General features: G+C 36.0%; 2 protein-coding genes across 7 annotated transcripts in view; both read left to right on the top strand.

The window, feature by feature from the left end:
• Positions 1 to 8181, top strand: part of SGK3 (serum/glucocorticoid regulated kinase family member 3) — a 164334-nt gene extending 156153 nt beyond the window's left edge. For all 6 annotated transcript variants that reach the window (XM_069100056.1, XM_069100053.1, XM_069100052.1 and 3 more), the window contains 2 exons: positions 631 to 720; positions 6145 to 8181. In XM_069100056.1, coding sequence (XP_068956157.1) covers positions 631 to 720; positions 6145 to 6315 — 261 coding nt within the window. In that variant the 3' untranslated portion in view covers positions 6316 to 8181. The remainder of the gene's footprint in view (positions 1 to 630; positions 721 to 6144) is intronic.
• A 4150-nt stretch (positions 8182 to 12331) lies between these two features.
• The window catches only part of MCMDC2 (minichromosome maintenance domain containing 2), a 36571-nt gene continuing 29845 nt past the window's right edge, over positions 12332 to 19057 (top strand). The window contains exons 1-7 of the mRNA XM_069100059.1: positions 12332 to 13110; positions 13207 to 13337; positions 13407 to 13466; positions 13698 to 13893; positions 14575 to 14697; positions 14822 to 14926; positions 15385 to 15513. Of these exons, the coding sequence (XP_068956160.1) occupies positions 13017 to 13110; positions 13207 to 13337; positions 13407 to 13466; positions 13698 to 13893; positions 14575 to 14697; positions 14822 to 14926; positions 15385 to 15513 (838 nt within the window). The 5' untranslated portion in view covers positions 12332 to 13016. The remainder of the gene's footprint in view (positions 13111 to 13206; positions 13338 to 13406; positions 13467 to 13697; positions 13894 to 14574; positions 14698 to 14821; positions 14927 to 15384; positions 15514 to 19057) is intronic.

Consider the following 19057-nt stretch of genomic DNA (forward strand, 5'->3'; position numbering starts at 1 on the left):
TCCAACATTGGCTGTTTACTTTTTTAATCTTCTCTTTACAAGTTTGCTTGATACAAAGTGAAATCACCAATGCTATTTAAACTTACATTTTTTTCCTACTATTGGGAGCTTGTTTTCTAGTGATCACTGATAGTTTGCAGTTCTTCCTTTGAACTCCTTTTATTTCTCTATTTATCTCTTGGGAAATATATGTGTCAGCTTCCTCTATGTCTTGCGTATCCAGATTTTGTCAGTAATATTTGTGGCGAAGATTTTTTTTCTCACTTGACTTTTAGTTTAATTTTAGTTTTTCTTCCAAGTTTAATTTAGTTTAGTTTTTCTTCCCAGTACCACAGAATAATTCTAACTCTGTAACAATCAGTGGAAGACAAAAGACTCTGGGTACCTTACTGCCTCCACTTTTGAGATACTGGTGTAAGTAATCCTGAAGTGTTTATAATCAGAGTCTAGTGATGGCGTGTTTACACTTCCACTCCTATGTGTAGATTTTTCCCTCAGTCCTTGTCTAGAAGGAAGTTTGGAAAAAGGAAATGGATAATCTGGTAACTTTCGGAGTAGTCGGGTTGTCCAGAATTAGTTCAGTGACAACTTATGTTCTACAGAAGTAACAATGTTTTTTTTTTATTCCAGCTTGAAATTCAAAATCATCCTTTCTTTGAGTCACTGAACTGGACTGACCTTGTACAAAAAAAGATTCCACCACCTTTTAATCCTAATGTGGTAAGTTATATATAAGAATTATATTATATTTATTATATAATATTTTAATTTATTTAATTTAAATAATATAATAATTATATATAAGATATATTCACATATCTTTTTATGTCAGTATAGGAGTAGAGCTTTATTTTATTACTGCTTTCATTCCATCAGATCTATAAGTCTATGTGTAATGAGATGGAGTTAGTAACTAAATTTGTGAAAAGTACATATATAATTCAGCCACTTGTCACAGTCAGTCAGACCACAGCAGCTTTTTTTTTTTTTCAGTTTTAAAAGAGAATCTCTTTTAGCAGCTAGATGGCTCAGTGTATAAAGTGCTGGGGCTGGAGTCAGGAAGAGTCATCTTCCTAAATTCAATTCTGGCCTCAGCCACTTACTATTTGTGTGACCCTGGACACTTAACTATGTTTGCCTCAGTTTCCTCATTTGTGAAATGAGCTGGAGAAGGAAATGACAAACTACTCATGTATCTTTGCCAAGAAAACTGCAAACAAAATCACGAAAAGTAAGACAACTGAAAAATGACTGAACAACAATTATGTCAGGTGTTCTTCCAGCACAAGTCATTTTATTAATGAATTTCCAAGTTCATTCCTGAGTACCTCTTTGAATCTTGTTATTTACAAAGCTGTTATTTTAGTTTGGCATAGCTAGGAGTGTCTTGACAGGTAAGCTTATGGGCCCATTCAAAATATCCACTAATCTTCTGTTAGAGAGAATGTAGCTGGGAACTGATACCTTTTTTTGTAACATTATAGAGAAAACATTAATTAAAGTAACTTTAAAATTACGTACCTCTCCTTCATCTCTACATCTAGACCCTGTTGCATTGTAGGGGCTATGAGAAGCAGCTGTAATTTAGCAGATGTTTTATTATTTTCTATGGCAGGGCATTTACAGATATGAATATAAATAACATAAAATAATCCTGTATAATTGGCAAGGCAGTATATAATTAATTTTATCTCTGATGGATCAGAAAGGAAGCAGCTGACAGGAGACTATTTCCCTTTCACCTGTTTTATTTTGACCAGATTTCATCAATGCCAGGAGGTCCTGGTGAGGAATTTCCTCTGTCAGTACATAGAGTCTTTAAAAGTTGTTGTGGATATTAAGAGGTTAATTGTTGCCCAGAGTCCCTCAGTCAGTCCAAGTTGGGACTTGAGCTCAGGTGTCCCTGACTGTGAGGGAAGTTTTCAGTCTTCCACACCCCACGTTGCCTCTTCTCCCTTAAATTTTTGTATTTTCCTTTTGTTGTTGTTCAGTTGTTTCAGGCATTTCCTATTCTTTGTAATCCTATTTGGCAAAAATATTGGAGTGGTTTGTCATTTCCTTCTCCAGCTCATTTTACAGATGAGGAAACTGAGGCAAACAGGGTTGAGTGAATTGCCCAGGGTCACCTAGTCAGTATCTTGAGATCAGATTGGAACTTGAGATCAGGTCTTCCTGATGGCAGGTCCATGCTCCATCCACTTTACCACCCCCTGCCCTAGTTACTTTACTTAGCATTCAGTGAAAGGAATAATTGTTGTTCAGCAAGTTAGTATTTAGCTATTGACAGAAATTAGCTCTTTAACAAAGGGGGAGTTTGCTGGAAAAAACAAGTAAAAACATAAGTATTTACTAAATAAATATGTCAGCCCCTGCCTTCTCTCTTCCCTCTCTTTTATTATTATTCGGTTTAAAGAGAATGCCTGTGTCCCTAGCTCCACGCATGTGACTATATATAATATGGTAACCAAACCATAAAAGACTGGCACACATAAAAATCCTGTTGGACCTCTCTGCTTTAAATACATTTTCCAATATTTATTTTCCATGTTTAACTTATCAGTGAGTCAGTGAGTCACTGTGTTAATTAACCCTGGACCCCTCCTGGTTTATTTTTCTTTTTTAATCAGACCTTTGATTTCCTTATTATGGGGCACTCCCAATGAGGAACTTCCTCTGCTGATGCAGATCAGCACCTTCTCCAAAAGTGATGGTCTCAGAGTTTCCTGCTGCACCAATTTGGCTTAGAATTACAAAGCTAGGGTGTGTCAGAGGCAGAGCCTGAACCTGAGGCTTTGGATTCTGAAGCTAGTTCTCTCACTGCCTCTTCGACTTTTAACTCTTTTACACTAAAAACAATTTTCTGTATGTTGTGTTCTGTATATTTGAAGTGTCATTAGTGTTACTCTAGAACAAGAAAGAAAACTGAGTCCTTTTAAGTATATGAGGTACCTTAATGGAACTATACCAGACTATAGAAGGAGCAAAATGGCTTTTAGACTGCAAAGGACAGAAAAAATGGTTTATCAAAAGATGATAACCAAGAAAAGTAGAGATATATAATACGAATGCCTTTAGATGTCCTGTCTGTGGTATTTGAAAATAAAAAGGATATTGGATCTGGAGTCAGATTTGTTACCCATGTGACATTGGACATGTCACTTCATCTTTATGTGAATCAATTTCTACATTGGTAAAAATGAGGGATTTGGACTACAGAATTTCCAAAGGTCCTATTCAGTTCCATATCCATGAGCTATAATAAAAAAAATTATAGAGAAAAAGTAAAAATGCTTTGAGGGTGAAAAAAAGGTTTTAATTTTCCAAAACAGAAAAGAACGCTGAAAATTATAGACCAGTGAGCTTGACTTGGATCCCTGGCAAAATTCTGTCATGTATCATTAAAGAATTTCTTGATGAACACCAGAAAAGGAAGCAAGGCTAACAAAACCCCAGCATGGCTTCAACAGGAACAGCTCACACCAAACTGATCTAATTGCTTTTTTTTTTTTTAGCAGAGTTGGTAGGCTGATAGATCAAAGGAATTTTGTAGATAGAGGTTTACTTAGATTTTAGCAAAGCATTTAAGTCTTTGATATCCATTCTATGACCAAGATAGATGTGGGCTATATGATAGTACCTGAGTAAGTAGAGGTTTAATGATCCAAAGGCAATCATCAATTGTTTTTATGTCAGCTTAGAGGTCTGTGCTTTGCCCTGTGCTCTTCAGTATTTGTATCCGTTATTTTGATTATGTCATCAAATATTTATTAAGTGCCTGCTGTGCGCCAAGCACTGTGCTAAGTGCTGGGGACACAAAGAAAGTTAAAAAAAAAAAAAAAAAGGTCTGCTCTCAAAAAGTTCGCAGGCCAGTAGGAGAGACAGCATGCCAACAAAATATGTTAATACATATGTATGTATGCTAAATTGGAAATAAGAAAGGGAAGGCACCTAGTATTAAGGGGGATCAAGAAAGGCTTCTTTGTAAAAGAAGGGATTTTAACTGGGACTTAAAGGAAATAGAGATGAGAAAGAAAATGCTAGGCATGAGACAGCCAGTAAAAATTCAGGAATTGGAATATCTTGTACATAGCTAGCAAACTTAGCAGATTTGTAGATGACCCACTTCTGGGAGGGTACGATATGCCAGAAAAGATTCAAGAAGATCTTGACTGGCTTAGAACAATGAACCAAAACAAACTAGATGGAATTTAATAGAGAAGAAGGAAGATTAACAGATAACAGAATAATCTGATCTTAGGTCCCTTGTTGAAATTATAAGTTGAGCTTCCCCCTCAAAAAAAAAAATCTGACAAACCACCAAACAAAAATATCATTGGCTTTTCTGGAACTTATGTTGGGAGAGCTAAGTTCTTTCTTTGTATCATTTAAAATAAAAATATTACATCCTCACTCAAGTCTTATACCATCCAGTAAGGAGGATATAGAGACATGGATATAGGCTTAGGATGGTGGCAAGTCTGGAAGTTAGTGATCATCATGGAATTTGGAGTCTGGAAATGGGGAACATTATAATGTAAAGATCAGAATAAGTAAAAACCGGAAGAATCAGCTAGTTTAGCAGAGAGGGAATGAAGAGCAAATCATTTATTGATACTGCTCCCTAAAAAACTACAACCCTTAAAATGAGTAAAAGTTTGTGTAATAAAAACATGGTTTTGTTGTTCATGAAGAGATTAGAGAGTAAAAAGCATCCAATTTTTAAAAATCTTTTTTCATATTTTTTGATCCATAAAAACTTCTGTTGCCAGGTTTGGAAAGTCAGGTTTCACTTTTATCAGAAAGCCATCTTTAAATCTTAGAACTGGCTTTTATTTGCCTGAGATTTCATGATGGAGGATTGAGGGTGGTGGTGGAGGGGGATGAAATGTGGAGAGAGGTCGAAAAAGCAGAAGGGAGAAGGCATAGAAGGGAATTAGTCATTATGTAATGCCTACTATATGTGCCTTGCACTGTGCAAATATTACTTTGCAAATATTATCTTGTTTGGTCCTCACAAGAATCCTTTGAGGTAAGTACTATTATTAATCTCATTTTACAGTTGAAGAAAAAAAGGCAAACATTAAGTGAATCACACAGCTAATAAGTGTCTGAGGACAGATGTGAAATCAGGTCTTCTTCATTCCATTTCCAGCTCTCTTCATTGTGTTACCTAGCTGTCCCCAAGAAGAACAGGGGGTGGATGTTAGATTATTATTCCTACTGCAAATCCTAGGTTGGTTTGGAGATAATTTAGGTAAAGAATCAGGATCTATCCCAGAGTTGTTGTGAAGATCAAATTAGATCATATTCCTTTAGCCAATTGCCTGGCACATAGTAGACAGTAGTATATAAATGTTTTTATCGTCATTATTATTATTGGTCTTTAGGCATTTGTTTGATAAAGAGATCTAATCTAAAGAGGCCAAGACTATTATTTTATGAGAGAAAAAGAAGTAACACATTGCCATCTATTGTCAGTTGTGAAAATCGTCAGTATAACTGTTTTAATCTGTGTTTGTACCTGTAGGATTAAACTTGATAATGATGATCTAATTATCTTCTTATCCCAATTTTAATGAAGAAATCTTTTTATTTCCTTTTCTGGTTTAACTCCAAGGAGAGCATTGATGATATACTTTTTTGTCCCCCATTGCTTTCATTATTATAATAAACAGTTTTCTTTCCATAGTTATCAGTAAGATTTATCACACTATGCTTCTCCCTCCTCACCTACTTTTTCAGCTGCCTAAGGATGAAAATATCCAATTTCATTAACAAAAATAGGAGTTTCAGCTTTCATCAGTGCACTTTGTCATATCTCATACATTAAGTATTATGGTCAACACCTAGTTAAATTGGTACAGAAAACTACTATGCTTGTTGCTCCTGTGTCAGGACCCTGAATTCTAGTATGTGTTGCCATTCAAAACAGATAAGGTGTCAAAATAAAATACAAAAAGTAGACTAGAGAAAAGATAATACAGGAAAAGAAGAAAGTGTGGCAACTGAAAGAAGAGAAGAGCAGGACAACTTTCAGAGGCATTCATTTATAAAGAAGTAATTTACAAATACATGTGAGATGTCTAATGAAGTGACCAGCAAGTGAAGATTAAATAAATAACAGTATCTTTTTTAATATTTTAGGTTGGACCAGATGATATCAGGAACTTTGATGCAGCCTTTACAGAAGAAATGGTTCCATATTCTGTTTGTATATCTTCTGACTATTCTATAGTGAATGCCAGTGTTTTGGAGGCAGATGATGCATTTGTTGGTTTCTCTTATGCACCTCCTTCTGAAGATTTGTTTTTATAAGAGAGACAACATTCAGAAAACACCAAGGAAATACAAACCTAAGGATCAAAGTGAAATTTTTCTATATGGGAAAGTATCCCAAAATGTGTCTCAACTAGTGCCTCATTTTTATATGTAAAGTTGGAATCTTTGAAAACTTTTTTCTGCTGTACATGAAAAAAAAATAGGGCATTTCAGAAAGTTGAATTTAAACTTTGTTACTCCTGCTTATTAAGATTATTTTTAAAGAAATACTTTACAAACTATTCTTTACATTGACCTGTTTTTAAGCAAAAATGTTTGCTGTGTACTGTTGTTTTTCCTTATAGGTTTACACTAGTATGTATCCAAGATTAGCTGTTTTCAACACCTAGAACAATTCAGTATATTGCTTTTCAATTCAGTCCATCATCCCTATTGTGATTTTTAGTGTTATGTCACAACTATGCAATTATTTACACCTTTTTGTATTTGTTGTTGTTGGAAAAGAAATAACATGTTGCTGTATTAAATCACTTTGAAATCTGAAGTACTTGACAGTATTAAAATGAAAGTGCATAGTTAACAAAACATGTTGGTTTATAGTTTTGATGACCTTTCGTTCTACAGATCTTTAAGGATTAAAAAACACAGAAAATACCTTGTCTTTAACAAAACATTGGAGTTCAAATTAGCCTATGATTTTTTTTTCCATGAAAGAAGCAGAAAATAAACTTCGCATTTCTTTAGCATTACAAAGATTTAATGGACAGTCAAGTATTGTGGATTTTGTGCATGTGTTACTGAAACATTCCTTTTTCTATGCACTGTATCATGCATTTAAAATGGTATGTTCTCTGTTTTCAGGTTGTTAATTTTTCATTTAATATGGTATGAATTCATTCTGAACCTTAGCATTTGCTTTGAAAATATGTAAATAACTTTTTTCAAAACCATTGTTTTAATTAGGAGTTACATAAGAGTATTAAGTTTGTTAGAATACTCATCTAATTAGAAATTTCAAAAATTGTCTCAAATATGCATACTTTCTCTGTAGATTACTGGATTGATTCCAAAAGCATTTTGAGTAAAATAATCAAATACAACTTAGCAGTTATGAAAAACACATGCTAAATTTGACCATTTATTTTAGAAGAGTACAAGAAATTTAATCTTCATCCCATGGCATGCTGACTTTAGATCACTTAAGATTCTAGCGCAAACTGACTACAAATCCAAAAGAACTAGAAGATACTGGTTGGAAGCGTGGAGTCTTAATTATCAGTTGGGAAGAACTCTTTTTTTAAAATCTTGCAAACAGTTCTTCAAAGTATATGAGAAATGTAATTTATAAAAAGGCTGACTTAGCATACCAGTTCAGATTCTTTGAGTGAACATTTTTTCCAATTTTTTTCTTTGAAACAGTAATCACAAAAATACTTAACATTTGTTATAAAAAGATGCTTTGCGGAATTAAAAGGAGAAAAAAGTTTCATTCAAAGTAATGGTATAAATACTCCTTGAAACTAATTGCTTTCAAACACTGTATCTTCCTATACAAGTAATAATTTAGTAACTACACTGTCTGTAAATATTTGTTTTGTTTGGCACTACTGTAAATTCTGCTTTTACACAGAAACTTTTTGTTTATTGTAGATCAAAATGAAAACTGCAACATTTTGCAGAATTTGTTTTGATTTGGCCACCCTTTTAAAACTAAACTGCCCAAAATGAAAGTGCAATATTATGTATTTCTAAGAGAAAGTAATAAAAGGTAGAATTCTAAATGTTTCTCAGATTACAAGTAATACACTTAATGTGTAATATAAAACAAAATAAAGTAATTATTAATCCTGTGACCTGTTGTTAACTCAAACTAAATATAAATATGCCTTTTGTTGTAGTTTAGTCGGTGTTTGATTTTTCGTGACCCCATTCAAGGTTTCTTGCCAAAGATAACGTAGGTAGTTGTAGCAGCAAGCACCCTAGCATACCCAGGGTGGCTGCCAACACAGGTTCTTAGATCTGCTTTTCTAAAGGAAAGCAACTCCAAATGGGTTAACAATCTTACTGTAATCAATCAAAAATATATCATTTACCTAGTTCAGGGGGAAAAGTCAGCACCCTGAACTTCAGATAATACAAACAGAAATTACAACAGAAAATAACACAGTTCATCAGAAAGGGCTTCCATCTATCTGACCATTACATCCATACCTAGTTAGTTCCCAGAGAGAAAAGCGCCAACATCTGGGTTTTCAAAGCCAGGGGGCTAACGGCTACCCAGAGTCTCATCTGGCCAAATCATGTAACTTCCCAAAGTGAGCCCCAGAGCAAAACCTCACATCAGGGTATATATAGCCTTCTCCTGGACCAGAGAATTACAAACCTCTTGACCTACTGCCCAATCACAAAGTAACAAGGTGTGGACATTCCTGAAAAACAAGCCGCCCGCCACCGGTTCCATGTGACCACATTCAGCCTATTAGAGGGCAGAGTATATTTTCAAATCAGGGGAGGTTCTCAGATTCACCTAAGCCTATCAAGGGGCAGGGAAGATCTTCAGATTCCCATTACCTTTACTGTGGTTTGTCATTTCCTTTTCAAGCTCATTTTACAGATGAGGACCTGAGACAGAGTTAAGTGACTTGCCCAGGGTTACACAACTAGTAAGTGAGGCCAGATTTGAACTCCTGAAGATGAGTCTTCTTGACTCCAGGCCCAGCATTCTATCCACTCCGCCACCTAGGTGCCCATTATTATGCCTACATAATTTCAAAATGCTCTTTCTTAGAAAAATAATTAGATTGTTACTAGTCAGTGAGTAAATTTAAGGAAAAAACATCTAAATGTAAGATCTTCATTTTTGTCCTAGGACCCCGATAAGATGTTTTTATGGTTGCTTGAGAAGTTTGCACTTTTTGGATTGGAAAACTTTTTCATAATTATATGAAAGTATTTTTAATATTATTCTTCTGTAGATCATATACAATATGATAATTCAGATTAGAGCAAAGTAATAAGTGGTTTATATTTAGTACTACAAATACCCTTACTCAGATGTTAAGTCATACAACTCTTAAATCTGCTCATTCAGTTCTTCGTACATGTCATTTAGGAGTAGCTATGACATGTAGAGCAGTATTCTTAGAATCCAAATTCTTGCCACTTGCTTTAGAGCAGAATTCTCACTCTTTTGGAAGGTGAGATAGTTTGTAAACAAACCTTCTAATAATTTACCGCTACTTGGTTAAGATATACAGATCAGTTCACTAGTAAAACCACTTTAAGTACATAACATTGGTCTAGAGGTATGAAATGCCCCTTAGCATTAAGTAATTTTTAAGGTTCACCCTCTATCCACTGTGCCTTATTAAAATTTATCTACAGGAAAAATTAGCCCAATCAAATAGTACTATGTGCCATTTCAGTCTGATTAGACTTTAGGGTTTTTTTGTATATAGGAGATAAAGCCCAAGTAAAGCACTCTATGTTTGGCTTTTCTCTGTGCCCCAGTCCTGATAACTAGTAATATGATGCTTGAAAACAGCTTTATAGCAGTGCATTAGTGTTTCATTCTCATTCTTTTCACACTGCACACTCATCTTGTTGGGCAGAGTGACATCTGTCTCCTCTCATAGACTGCTAGATTTCAGGGCGTGACCAAGTTATAAGCAAGGCAGGAAAGGGCAAAGCTGGTGGTTTCATAGCCAGCAAAAAGAAAAATAATGGATTGAGCCAGTATTTCCTCATCACTCAGAGCTGTATATATCTTGTTTGTACATTCCATTTGCAAGTTGTCTCCTCCATTAGATTGTAAGCTCCTTGAGGGCAGAGATGTCTTTGGCCTCTATTTTTATTGCCAGTACTTAGCACAGTGCCTTCTGAGTATCTTTTTTGCATTCTTCCTTTATTTTGGTAACTGATGATGTTGAGAATTCCATTACATTCTTTGAGGACACATGTATATTAAATGTTTTGTAGAAAATTTTGAGGAACAGAAAGATGACTAGTCAGTTACCAGAGAGGGATGCATCAACATCTGGGTTTTCAAAGCTGGGGGGCTCTCAATGGCTGCCCAAAGTCTCCATCTGGTCAAATGACACAACCCTTCTCAAAGTGAGCCCCCATAAATATGTATTATAAAAGAATATGCTACTGTGTGAGAAGACAGCAACATATTTGCAAGAAACAAATGCTTTTATGTGCATTTATAGCAAAATGTTTACTGAATATCAAAGTGTTACTGGGCACATTGAATATTCAAATGGACATGAACTCATCAATGTAAAAGTTTCCTCCAAAGTGTAGATCCCACCCTATCCAAACCTGCCTATCCTATGAGATTCTTATTCATGTCTTCCCACATGTTTACCAGAGTGGGTCCATGTGCAGAGAATATTCCTTGTGTTTATGATATCACAGATGGTAGTGGAGCACTGGGCTCTCTATTCCTTACTCTTTAATTTGTGTTTTCTTTTGGGTACGAACTTTTTTTGACTGAGTCCAAGTTTTAAAGAACAAATCCTTTCATTAAGGGGATTTGTTTTGTGAAGTTTGGATTCAGTCAAAGGGCCCCACTTGAGGACCTAGAGGGCTACATGTGGTCTGGAGGCCAAAGGTTCCCCACCCCTGACACTCTTCTGGAGTAATCTAACATAGCAAATATATATGACAAAGACAGCCTTCATACCATAGGTCAGATTAAATGCACCCAGAAATTTTTAGACCTTGTGGGAGATGAAGTAGAAGAAGCAATTGCTCTTGGGGAGCCTTGAGTTTAGTTTATAAAACAAGTTTAAACATGCAAAATGCTTATAAAATGGTTAAATAATAAATTATACGGTAAAATTGTTCATGAAAGGAGAAAACAGAGCCAAAGTAGAGAGGCAAGGCCTCAGGTTGAGGCTTGAGCTAGGTGGATTGGTTCGGCTGTCCAGAGGTGGGAGGCTGGGGAGCAGTAATGAAAAAAGCAAGCAGTAAATATGTTTATTCATTTCTGAAAACAGCAGGGCTGGAGTGTAAATTTGTAGAAAGTGGGGTTAGCGAGGGTGTAGTGTAGCAAGGTCACAAGGGCCTCGAAAACTAGCCACGGGAGAGTTTGGATTGGATTTAATAGAACATGGGGAAACTGTTTCTGGACTGAGTTTGGTAATAAAACGAGATTAGAATGGGCAGAAGTCATCTTGAAAGGCTGGTGAATTAAGCCCGGTGTGAAGTGACCCAGGTCTTGCTCAAGGCAGTGGGAGGAGGCTCAGACCCAGGGCGAATCAGGACCCGGATTTCCAGGCCCCGCCCCCCCCCCCCCCCCCCCCCCCCGCGGCCCGGCCAATGGCTCAGTCACTCACAACAAAAGTCAGCACCACAGAAACTGGGGTGAGAAAAGGGCTTTGTCTGTATGCCGGGGAAATTTTCTTTTCCGGGCTTTGTGGCAACGTGGATTTGACCTGAGGAAAAACGGCCGTTTTCGGGCCGTCCCACCAAGGCAGGATGGGGTCACGGTGGCCTGCGGCCGCCTCCCACTCTCTGAGCTGGTGCCTCTCCGATTCTGCTCTAAAGCCTAGGTCTGGAGTGATCCAGGCCCTCGAAGGAGTCCCTCCGCCCCCCAAACCCCGCCCAGCTACCCCAAAGATCTGCTCCCAAGGGGAGGCGAAGCGTAGAGAACAAGGTGAAGTGACCGGCAGCGCGGGCCCGCGCTCCCGACGGCACGAGACAGCCGCCTCAGCGCGGGGCGCGCGTCCGAGCCAGGCCGGGGGTGGGGGTGGGGGTGGGGCGGAGTCTCCGGCCGGGCTCGCGCTCGATCCAACGGCCGCCGCGGCCGCGGGGAGCGCTGGGAGAGGAGCGGGCAGGGGCTGCGCTATTGGCTGTCAGTCAGGGGTACTTTTTTTTTTTTTAATTCTCTGGGGCTGACGCGAGGAAAAGATCTAGTCAGAGATTGTCCGCCGTTCCAGGTGTAGTGTGTAAGCTGCGGGTTCGATCACATTGCCAACATTTTAATTTCCATTCTCCTCGGTTTTTCTTTAGTATTTTCCACAAAGATTCCGAACCTTCGCACATCATTTTCTATATTCCACAGAAAAAAAAAAGAGACAGACCACGTCACTTTCCTTCTAATTAACCCCTGCAACCTATATAATTAAAAACATGTTTAAATAACCCTTGCAGTGATTGCCCCAAATCTAGGCCGAGGCCTCCTTGGTTCCTGATGTTGGCTGACCGTCAGAAGCCAACTTCAAATCCTGCTCCAATGCTTGGGGGGGAAAAGGGGGGAGAATGAGGAGAGGCGGCCTCACCCCCTCTGAGCATCAGGGAGTCAGACCTCACTCATCCCTTAAATGAGGGTGTTCGACCAGATAACCTCCAAGACCCCTCCCAGAGCGTGATCTCATGAAAACATTGTTTTATATTTCAATTCGGGAAGAAAACAAGATGTTTTCTAGGTAGAAGTGGTTTGTACAGCTATTTGACTTCTGGTTTAAAAAGGTATTCTCAATGAGTAGAGCACCGGCCCTAGAGTCAGGAGAATCTGAGCCTCAGACACTCAGCTGTGTGACCTTGGGCAAGTCGCTTAACCCCAATTGCTCTGCCCTCCCCCCTCCAAAAAGCAAAAAAAAAAAAAAAATTAAAAAGGTATTCTCGTAAACTGTTGTCAACTAGGCAATCTGTGATTTTATTACAGGGTTTCTAGCTCTTTCTGTCGTTATTCATTTCCTCTTTTTGATAAGAGAAAAATCAGACTAAGAATGTCTAACCTAAAGCTGAAAGAGGCAGCCCTTATCTACCTTGACAGGAGTGGAGGCCTTCAGAAATTTATAGATGACTGCAAGCACTATAATGGTATATTCATCAAAATTTTTAATGATTTTAGACTGAATACTTCAAAATACACTTTGCGATTATGATGATGACTATTAAATTGATGTTTATTTACAGATTCAAAGCAAAGTTATGCTGTATATAGGTTCAGTATTTCAATAAATCCATCTGACATTGTCGAATTGGATGCAGTTCTTGGAAATCAAATTTTACACGAACCTTTGAAAGCTGCTCAACTTTTTCAATCAGTAAGTTAAAGATAATTTTTGTTGGATCAATTTTTTTCTTTGTAAAAATTTTGTTTTTTTCAATTGCAGGTTTGTTTTGTTGCTGTTAAAACTCTTTCCTTAATTGATCAGTTACAGACTGAAACTCAAGTAAGTTTTTTTTTAATATTTAACAGAAACAAGGCTAAAATACAATAGTTTTAAAATAGTACTTACAAAAATGTTTTCCCGTTTTCAAATTTTGTTAAAATCCCTATTTTTCTTAAAGCTCAGTGTAATATTTTACAATTATATATATTATGTTTTCTGCTATCTTAACATTTTAATTCAAATATATTTTAATATACAGTTTTATTAATATAGTTTTCATTCTTTCATTAGATTAATATAGTGCTGAAATTAACACATTTGCCTCTTCTGCCAAGTTATGAGCTTGACCTTTGTGAGTTTCCATTTGATCACCTCTCTCAGAGGTTTTACGTGGTACAAGGAGTAATGATTGCAATGACAACAGTAACTAAATATACGCAAGGTGCAAGATTCCTTTGTTCAGATGAAACGTGCCCTCTTTCCAAAGGTAAAGTACTCAAAATCAGGAGCTAAGAGCCGCCTACATAACCGTCTAGGTTAAGTTCAGATCATGTTATGTGGAGGAGCGATATTTTACAATAAAATAGAAGTGCTGAATCTAAAGTCAGGAGACCTGGGTCACACAAGTAGTGAGACCCCTGTGACCATAAGCAAGTCACTAACTTTTTTTAATCTTCCATTTCCTCGAAAAGCACTGAATGTGTGTCCTACGGACAAATAAATCATGCTCGACAATAGAGAAGTGTGGTCTAGACTAGAGCACCCAGAAAGGTTGCTGGGTCAAAAACAACAAACTCTTTTTTAAAGCCTTTTCTCTCTCAGTACCCTCACTGGTTAATCTTAGAGGAAAGAATATTGGAAATTTGAAAGCTGAAGATCTTCCTTCCTATATACCTGCCTAGACTCCAAAGAGGAAACAGGCCTCAGTAATAAACTAGTGAATAGAAAGCAAAATAGTAAACCTCTGTGCTACACTAAAACTTTAGGTAATTAAAATAAAAATAATAGTTTTACTTTGTCTTGTTTAATCTTCTACAGCTAGGATAAGAATATCTTTCTATGACCTGTCAGCTCCCCACATGCAACAGGGCAAATTTAATATAAATTTTGAATGATTATAGATAAATGGCTAACCCTGAAAAAAGATTTAATTTGTGTTGTATTTCAGGATTTCAGTATATAAGAGTGCATGTGCCTGGTGCCACAGAATCTACAACAGTGAGAAATGATTTCTCGTGTAATCTGTGTACCTCCCCACTTCTAGAAGACAGGAAGTTTAGAGTACTTGGTGGTAAAAATATAATTTTAAAATTTTCAATAATAATATTTAAAATATATTTCATGATTTTAAACTTGTTGGTGTCAAAATTAAGTTTGAAATATATTCCAAAAATAACTATGTTCTTTGTGTTAAGATAAACAGATAGCTGAAATAATTACAGCAAAGTCACTTACTGCTTTTCAAGGACGTCCCAACAATCAGCCAATGAGATTTCAATCTCTTTCGGTTTTCCTAAGAGGTCAGTAAGCTTATTTTGAACTTAAAAAAAAATCACCATAAAACAAATAAGTAAGTTGCTTAAAAGTTCTTATACTACTTGGTATTTCTATTTTTAAAAAACTTGTAAATTTAAGTTTTCTTAAAATTGAATTCTTTACTTGTAAACCTTCATTGGGCTTTGTTCTGTAGTTTTATAACCATCCAAACTTCTTGTGGAATGAAGAATCAGAGTAATTATTTCACTTTTTTATCCTTCTCAATTAGAGTTTTACTGAATATTCATTATTTGTTCCTTCAAATTAGTGCATCAGTATAAATAAGTACTAAAGTTTATTAGTAAACTTTTAAAAAATTTTCTCTCATTTATAGATAGTAAAATAAATAAAATCATCATTCTTCATAGCTAATTCACTGTAAATTGGTATTTACAAAGTTCATTTAATGAATAAATCTTTTCTTATTTATTCATAATTTTAGATGAATTAAGCAATAAAATCAAAATAGGAAGTGAATATATAGTTGTTGGAATTCCAACTTGTGTTAAAAACTCTTCACAAGCTATTGTTTGTATAGAGGCCAACAGCATAAATTTGTACAATCCAAAAGGTAAGGAAAATATCATTGTTATAAATTTTTAAAATATTTCCATCAATAAGTACTTATTGAATTTTTACTATGGTAAAGGCATTAAAGTTGTATTCTAAGACTACATCATGGCATAGAAGTAATATTCTCGATAGAAATTCTGACAGAGCACAAGATGTGATAGGCCTTGCCAAGCTGAGAAGGCTCCCCGTACAGTCTTGGCCAGAGATTCTGTAATTCTTCTCGAAGGACCAGTCTAATTAAATCAGGGAGATTTATCAGCAGAGGGTCACCAGGTGATTCATTTTTGGCAACAAAAACTCATGAGGACAGCCTATTAAAGTGTACAAGGGTTGCAACCTGCAAAATCTCTATGCTTTTAGAAGATCTATGGATTTAGGAAATAGGTTTGGAATAAGAAGAATGGGTACTCTACACAGATTAAATCATGTATTAAAGTATTAAAGGAGGGGAAGCGAGGTGGCACAGTGAATAGAGCACTGGCCCTGAAGTCAGGAGGACCTCAGTTCAAATCCGGCCTCAGACACTTAACATTTACTAGCTGTGTGACCTTGGGCAAGTCACTTAACCCCAATTGCCCTGCCTTCCCTCCTCCCCCCCCCAAAAAAAAGTATTAAAGGAACTAAAATAATATGATAAAACTTCATCAACATATGAATTATAATATATCATCTTCCTCCAAGGAGCAAAAAAGTATACTTATTAAAAAATTTACTTTATAAACCTTGCCAATAGAATTTTAAAATATCTTGTTATACTTTTTTCTTTGTTTTACCAAAATGGGTTAGAAAAAATCAGGGAGGGAAGAGGAGAATTTATCTTTTCAGGAGACTGTCTAGGTGAATCACAGAAACACTGCAAAACCTCATTACTCTTTAACAGACATTTTCTAATTCCATCCAATTCAACCAGCATTTATTAAGCACCTACTAAATGCAAAGCACTGTTCTAAGTATGGAGATACAAAATCAAAATAAAAAAACATCCCCTCCTTTTTGACAAATGATAGTCTAGAAGTGCAGATTGATACATAAATGTATCAGACAGCTAATATGTGAATTTATTTAATTTGATTATATTTGTTAGAAAGGAGGACTTAAGAGAGTGTGGTAGGGATGGTTGTGAAAGTACTTGGTGGGTAGTTATAGTGATGCAGAAAAGAAAAGAACATCAATGGAACATTTTAAAAATATACATAATAGAGCAAGAAGTTCAGCAGGGAGCTAAAGAAAAACAGGATTTTGTTACTTGGTTTTAAATTTAATATTAATTTTCTTTTAAAACAAACTGTAAAAGAGAAGTTCACAATTTCTTATATAATACTCTTTTTGTTCTTCTTAGAGTGAAATATGAATGTTTGTTGGGGTTTGTCAAGTTCTTAATAAAAAAAAAAATGTAAAACAAAAAACAGTCTCTGGCCTCATTTTCCTGGAGCTAATATTCTAATGGAATTCTCTGCCCTCCCTGTAGAAGCCCCAAAACTTGTATGGGGCATTTGCCATTCTGCAGCACAAATCAGAAGTAAGATAAGTATCTTGCTTCAGATAACCGAACAAAGGATGGACTCTAGGTTAGAGAAGCAACAAGATGGAATCTGAAATCCAGCTGGAAGAAAAGGTAACAAATTAGGTTTAAGTAAAGTCACTTAACCCAATTGCCCTGCCTTCCCTTCTCCCCCCCCCAAAAAAAAGTATTAAAGGAGCTAAAATAATATAATAAAACTTCATCAACATGAATTATAATATATCATCACTTCCTCCAAGGAGCAATGTCTGCTTAAAACCTCTGGCAGAACACAACTGAGAGGAGCTTCTTTTTACATTAGACCTTGGCAAGAATCTGATTTTCAATCAAAGGTAGCTGAATGAAATAGCATGTCACAAGGCAAATGTCACTAGGGATCAACTAGCATCAATCAACTAGCATTTATTAAGTACTTTCTATGTGCCAAGCACCTGCACTACGAAGCTTTAACTGCAAAGTCCTTCAAAGCAGAAAGTAGGTGAACAGGCACTTGTCCACAGCAGAGAACTACCCAGAGGACAACATAGATCTGAGAGTCTTGTTCTACCAAGCATGGGCAAAGGGAATTTTGCTGACTTGAGGAGAGTATTTTATGTGCTTCTTAACAATGACAATTAAAGTTGCAAATGAATGTTTCCTCCTAAAGGAAAAGCTAACAGCTGAAGAAAGCACCTCTCTATTCTCCAGATTACTAGTGAGAATGAAACATTACTTAAAAGAATATAGAAATGCTCTGGATCACTAATAATAAGAGGCATACCAATCAAAACAATCCTGAGAATTTACTTCATACCCTACAAGTTGGCAAAGATGACAGAAGATGGGAATAATCAATATTGGAGAGGTTGTCAGAAGATAAGCACACTAATGCATTGTTGGTAGAGCTATCAATAAGCCCAACTATTTTGGAAAACATTTAGGAATTACTAAAATAAAGTGACTAAAATGCCTATACCCTTTGACCCAGGAATTCCACTCCTAAGCATATACCCCAAAGAGGTCATTGACAAAAAGGCTCTGTGTGTACTAATATATTAACAACAGTACTTTTCTGGGGCAGCAAAGAACTGGATACAGAGTTGATACCCATTGATCGGGGAATGGCCAAACAAATTATGGTTCATGAATGTAATTGAATGTTACTATGTTGTAAAAAAAAAAATAGGAATGTGATGAATACAGGTAAATATATCAAGATGTACATAAACTAAAATAAGTGAAATAAGCAGAGTCAAGAAAATAATATACATAACGACTACAACAATGTTACTGGAAAGAACAACCACAAAAAAAAATGCAAAGTTGCAAAATTACAAAGAACAAGCAAGGGTTGAAAGAAGAGATATAAAGGCAACCCCTCCCCACTCTTTGCAGCTGTAAGGGATCTACAAGTGATGTACATGACATGTATTTTCAGACTTCTTTTGATGTACTGATCAGTTATACTGATCAATTTCTATTTTTATCTTTAAAAATATTTATTATATGAGAAGGCTTACTGAGAGGGGGAGGGAAAGAGATGTTGGGGAAATTATGGTGATTTAAAAAACAAAATATCAATTAAAACTAATTTTTAAAAATTTTAAAAGGATAGGGAAAATATAAGAAAAAGAAAAATAATCTGAATAGACAAAAGGGAATCCTATCTAGTGTGAAGAGATTGGAAGACTGATGAATGTAACAAGAATAACCACTGAACATTTGAAGCTATAGATAAAAGTCTCTTTAAGTCATAGGATCATAGTTTTAAAGCTTGAAGGAACTTCAGAGGCCAACTTGTCTAATCCTTCATTTTATAAATGAGGAAACAGAAAGACCCGGGAGATTAAGTAATTTACCCAAAGACTCATAGGTAAAGTAAGCATCAGAGGTGAAATTTGAACCCAAATCCTCTGACCCAGTACCCATATCTTTTCTACTGTATTATACTACATTTCTTAGCAGAGATGGACCCTCTGTGAAAGAAGTAACTCTTTATTATAAACAATGAATATGAATGTTTAGGAACCACCAGAAGAGA

This window comes from Petaurus breviceps, unplaced genomic scaffold, assembly GCF_028583685.1.
Source record: "Petaurus breviceps papuanus isolate PSGF00001 unplaced genomic scaffold, PetGlider_PUasm1.0 38, whole genome shotgun sequence".
Lineage (NCBI taxonomy): Eukaryota > Metazoa > Chordata > Mammalia > Diprotodontia > Petauridae > Petaurus > Petaurus breviceps.